At 37.7% G+C, this 5,314-nt stretch overlaps 1 protein-coding gene across 1 annotated transcript; it reads left to right on the forward strand.

Moving 5' to 3' along the window:
- Positions 1-423: 423 nt before the first annotated feature.
- Positions 424-4,390, forward strand: LOC115922527 (retinoschisin-like). The gene is made up of 4 exons (XM_030981502.1): positions 424-466; positions 1,388-1,564; positions 3,727-4,049; positions 4,373-4,390. Exons 1-4 carry the CDS (start codon positions 424-426, stop codon positions 4,388-4,390), a joined length of 561 nt encoding a protein of 186 aa, XP_030837362.1.
- The last annotated feature ends 924 nt before the right edge of the window (positions 4,391-5,314 follow it).

Raw genomic sequence — 5,314 nt, forward strand, 5'->3', positions numbered from 1 at the left:
TCACAAATCTTTAATCAACTATTCAATAATTGCATTCACACCAACACAACACGTGTTCTAATACGACTAAGGTTTGAGTGCTTAGTGACTATGATGTAAATTTAAGTTGGTAAATTTAGCGCCCTACGCAAAACCAATTTGTATATTCAGGTTTGATGGGAGAGCTGAAAAAATAAAATATTTAAGACATTTCGCATCGCTGTAAAGTCTCGTTAGAAACTTGTTTTTCCCTGGTCACTAAATAACTTCCATTGTCTTTCTTTTTCCCCTCAATATATCTGTCTTATTTTGATTGTAAACTATATAGATGTAACCATCCATTCGTTAAAGCTTCTCGGTGAAAAGATAAATGAAGGAACACTTGCTTTAACGTCCCGCTCCAGTCCAAACACGTACGTGCTGGTACATCAAGATCATTGGAACATGAGCTTATCTCAATTGGCATGTCAGTATCTAGGGTTTGAAGGTAAGACATTATCCTTATCATCTTAATGGCCCTCCATTTCTGTCTATTGTCAGTTTTTTTCAGGCTTTGCAATTATGAGAGGCGTTGCATTCCACTGCTTCTCTTTCCAACAATCTTCCCTGTTAATATTATAAATTTTTTCTACATTATCATTTCCGTATGATGTGACCAACAACAGGATTTGCCTCTTTTCTGAACACCTCTTCATTTGTTTTCTTTTCTGATCATGATATATTCATAATCTTTCTCAAGAACCAAGTCTCTGTGGCCTTTAGTCTTCTCTAAAGTTCTTTGTTTATTGTCCAACGCTGACACCCGTTTTCTTGACAATGTTTTATTATTTTTATTACGGATTTCATTTGATCGAATGTACCCTTCGCTGTTGCAATCCTTTCATTTATCTCATGAATACATTTCCCATCTGATGCTAAAATGTACCCAAATTTTTTTAAAGTGTGGACTTGCTTTATTGTTTCCCTTTATTTTTAAGATTCCATGGAAGCGTTTGAGTCTTTTTACAAACATTATCATACACTCTGTTTTCTTGGTTTGAAATATGATTATTGTTAACTTATTTTATGGTACAATATTGATGTATTTCCTTTAGTTTTTTTAAGAATCATCAAATACTGGTGTCATGATCAGGAGTTTATATATTCTGGTCAAGTTGGAGATTTAAATTCCATGATTTTTTTGATTTTCTCCCTCTTCAACCTGAATCCCTCTCTTATCCTTTCCAGTTTCAAAACTCTTGTTTTTGGGAGCCTACCCGCCAAATTGTATATGGTGTATGTCATCGCAAATCAGTTTTGGTGTTACCTGATACAGTTAATGTTTTGTTGCGGTTTGCATTTATTATCTTCAAAATGATATTTTGACTACTCTGGTATTCTACTTTGTATTCTGAATTTATTGAACAAGGAGTATTTGCGACGCTGAGCGGTCCACTGTACGAGTACTCGTCCGTCGATGCTCCTGCTGAAGCCGAATCAGTGATATGTCCTGCAAACGCCACAAACATTACCGACTGCTGGTACAGTGAGACTAAAGTGGGACGGATAAACGAGAGTGAAATAATATCTATTGCGTGTTGCCCCGGTGAGAAATGATAATTATAATCATAATATAAGTAATCATGATAAACAAAAAATAATGCTTATAATGATAATATTAATACTTTCAATAGTAATAGTGATAAATAGTAAATATTTTGATTGGCAACATCTTAAAAATGCTCGAACATCCTTGATGAAAATTCGCTGTTAACCTTTAATAGTATCCCCTTGTGGTGCTGTGAATTCCAAAAGAATTCAAGCTAAAAAAAAAAAAAAAAACTATTACATATACGATCATTTTTGTATGAAAATTTGCATTTTCCAACTCTTAATATATTTTTTCTTTATTGCAACTAAAACTTGAAGTTGGATTTCAAATAAAAATACAAATACAAACATGAAGGAAATAATATACGTAAAGTAAAAGAAACTGTAAAATTTGCTACAAATACATGAATAACAGACTATGTGCAAGAATAGAATCATTGAACATTATTAAATTAATTAATTTAAAGCGATGGTCACAACTCAGAGCGGCGATGGACGGATCGCCGGCCGATTTTAGGTCTCCGCGCTGTGTCCCGGCAGTGAACGACTGATGATCAACCGATTCCCGGGCGGTCTCCTACCGGCCACCGGCTGATTTAAAGGACGACCGGCCGGTGATCGGCGGGGCATCTGCGGGTGTCTCGTAGGCGGACTGCGGCGGCCCGCCGAACTCCGCCGGGAATTTCTCACGGGCAAGCTCCTTTTCCCCCCACTTGCCCCTTGGTTGTTTTGCATGTTTTGGGCATTTTTTCAGTGAAACAAACTTCGGATAGAAATCTAGCTGTTGTCCCTTTTGGATCGCGTTGAGCAGCGCCTTATATACCTAGCCATGATCGGGCAGACACCTCGGTAAATCTAGCTGGCTCTCGCCGCGGACGCCGACCGATTGTGAACACGCCTCCCAGTGACCGACTGATCTCCCAGCGGTGAGCGGGTGGCGACTGGGCGGCGACCGCTCGGCAGCCTTTGACCTAACGTTTTCGATTTTTGACCTAAATCGCTAGACGGCGACACGGCATCGAGCGTATTTCGGGCGGCGAGTAAAAGCGAGCTGGCGCCGCCCGAATTTTAGCTCCGCGCTAAAACTTCAGTGGTGACCGAGCGATGCGCTAAAAACAAGCGGTGCCCGGACGAATTTGGCTAAAAACTCGCCGCCCGGCCGTGGAGCAGGCTACTTGTTGGGGTTGTGACTATAGCTTAAGCTCATGAGTACAATATTACACTGATAACGAATTTATTTAATATCGGAAGTCATTGTAACGAGGAAAGTGCATTGATTAGCATCATCGTAAAATTAGCGTACACCTGGCACCTGAACGTTTTATTGCAAGCTTTCAAATTAACATCAATTAATGATACAAAAGGGGTTAAGAATTAAACTTGATATCATTTACACACACATCTGAACGTAATGTCTTCAGTGTTTGTTGCTATTAAACCAATATTAAACATAAGTGTTTAATACGAAATACAATTTTATTTTTTTCTTTAAAACAATGCCTTGTGTTTCCTACAGTATATTGCTTGTCTTAATGATTGAAATATAAACGAATAGAACAAGTACGTAATGCTATTTAATGTGATTTCTTTTTAAACATTGAAAAAGTATACCTTTTGCAAAAGTAATGTGATTTCTTTAGTATTAATTTAGATTGTATATCCTTGTAAAATTTAAGGAGAGGCTAGGGGATAATGCAAAACACTCACCTACAAAATTTCACCGAGGACGGCCGCGTCATACCAAAAGACGTTAAAAGATTGGAGATGTTGCTACCTTGTTTGGCGTTCAACACTAAGGGATAGAGCAACGTCGATCTGGCGCTGCTCAGTGGCTGCCGGGCTCACGATCAATTGGGCAAAAAGAATTTCCGTTTCGGTTTAATAAAATTTGGAGTAGACTATTGGGCTATTATTATTATTATTATTATTATTATTATTATTATTATTATTATTATTATTATTATTATTATTATTATAATGCTTTTTAAGAAATCATCTAGTTGCATTTTTGCAACACCGCGTATATTTACGTTTTTATGACTTTTATGCTATGGTGTAAAATACAATTTTTACTCTCGAGTTTCGTTTCCACTTTTAGGCCTCTGACGTTTCATTCTGTAATATGCTTTTATTATTTCTTGTCTTTATTTCTAACAGTGAACCCGTGTAATATATCTGGTCAACCACTCGGCCTTGAAAGTGGTGCTCTTCCCGATTCGGCTTTCTCCGAATCATCCTGCCATTCGGCGCCCTACTGCAGCCGTTTTGGCCGCCTGAACTCTGAGACAGCCTGGATCCCAAACTTGTCCGACCAATACCAATGGATGCAGATCCAATTCGAGTCTAGTTATATCGTAACGGCCATAACGACCCAGGGTAGAACAAAAGCCAAACAGTGGGTGACGTCATACACCTTTTCGTCTAGTTTGGACAGCACGGCTTGGACTGATTATTTGAATGTATACTCTGGATCAGTTAAGGTAATTCCCAAACTGCGGTTCCTCAATTACATTAAAAAACCAATCAATCAGTGGTCATTATGTTCAGAAATATACAGCGTAACCACGTAAGAACTCCATGGGACTATAGAAAATTGATTGCTATAATACAACTTCTTTGTGCCAGGGCTGACAAAAGACTAACAAATTAAAATTTAAAACAAACACAAAATGGTATATATTATTATGGAATAAATTCGTTTGGATTGTCTTGCTGAAGTAAAAGTTTATAAAACAATGTTTTGATATAACGAGGTCCCACTGTTAATTCTATTATTGTTTTTTTGTTTTTGCTTTTTGAAAAGTTTGAAGACAGTGAGTGAGACAGGGGTAGAGACAGGTAAAGGATTTGAGATTGATGTACTTGAGGGGGAGACCCATGTCGAATATGGAGATGCTCGTACTTGTGAGGAGAGCGAGCATGGCGAGATATGAGGGCTAGCATGGTTTAAAAAGAATAAGGTGCAAGTGTGGTAAGTGTGATATTTCAAAGGAAGATTCAGGTATTTGTAAGCAAGGGGAGGGGGGCAAACCCTTATGAACTAACAATGAGCTAAATTAAGATTGAGTTTTCTTTGTAATATTAATTAATATCATTCTTATCAAATATTTTTTTTTTTTAGATATTTGCAGGAAATTATGACCGTGATAGCCATGTGACTCACACGCTTGCCAGGCCGATAGTTGGACGCTCTTTCCGGATCCATCCAAAGACCAATCTAGGTCGCGTTTCTTTGAGGATGGAACTATATGGGTACGGACCTCTAACTGACGCCATAGGTTAGTGCACAATAATAAAATGGAAAGTTTACTTCTGGTACAAATGATAACACGAACTCTCATTGATGACATAGGTAGGTGGAGAGGAGGACTATTACAGAAGAGAAGGTATATATATATATATATATATATATATATATCGGTACAGTGCTGAAGAAAAATATATAATAGTGAGCTTGCCTTCTCTTAGTATGTCAGTTGGGGAGAATATTATAGTAGAATTGTCCCCTGAACTGCATTGCTCTTAAAATGCTCTCATCATTCTACAAGAAATGGTTAAAACTTAGAAACTCTGGACGAAACACTGTCTTGTGTGCAGGCCCATTTACCCATTTATGTGTGTACATTTGTTCTCCACATTTTGATCGTTCCAAAACCACAGAGTTTATATCAATTGTTTTGTTGTACAAGGCCAACATTTTATAATTGACTCCGGAAAGTTTCTGCCATAATGTGATGTTATGACC

This window comes from Strongylocentrotus purpuratus, unplaced genomic scaffold (assembly GCF_000002235.5).
Source record: "Strongylocentrotus purpuratus isolate Spur 01 unplaced genomic scaffold, Spur_5.0 spur5_scaffold_12, whole genome shotgun sequence".
Taxonomy (NCBI): domain Eukaryota; kingdom Metazoa; phylum Echinodermata; class Echinoidea; order Camarodonta; family Strongylocentrotidae; genus Strongylocentrotus; species Strongylocentrotus purpuratus.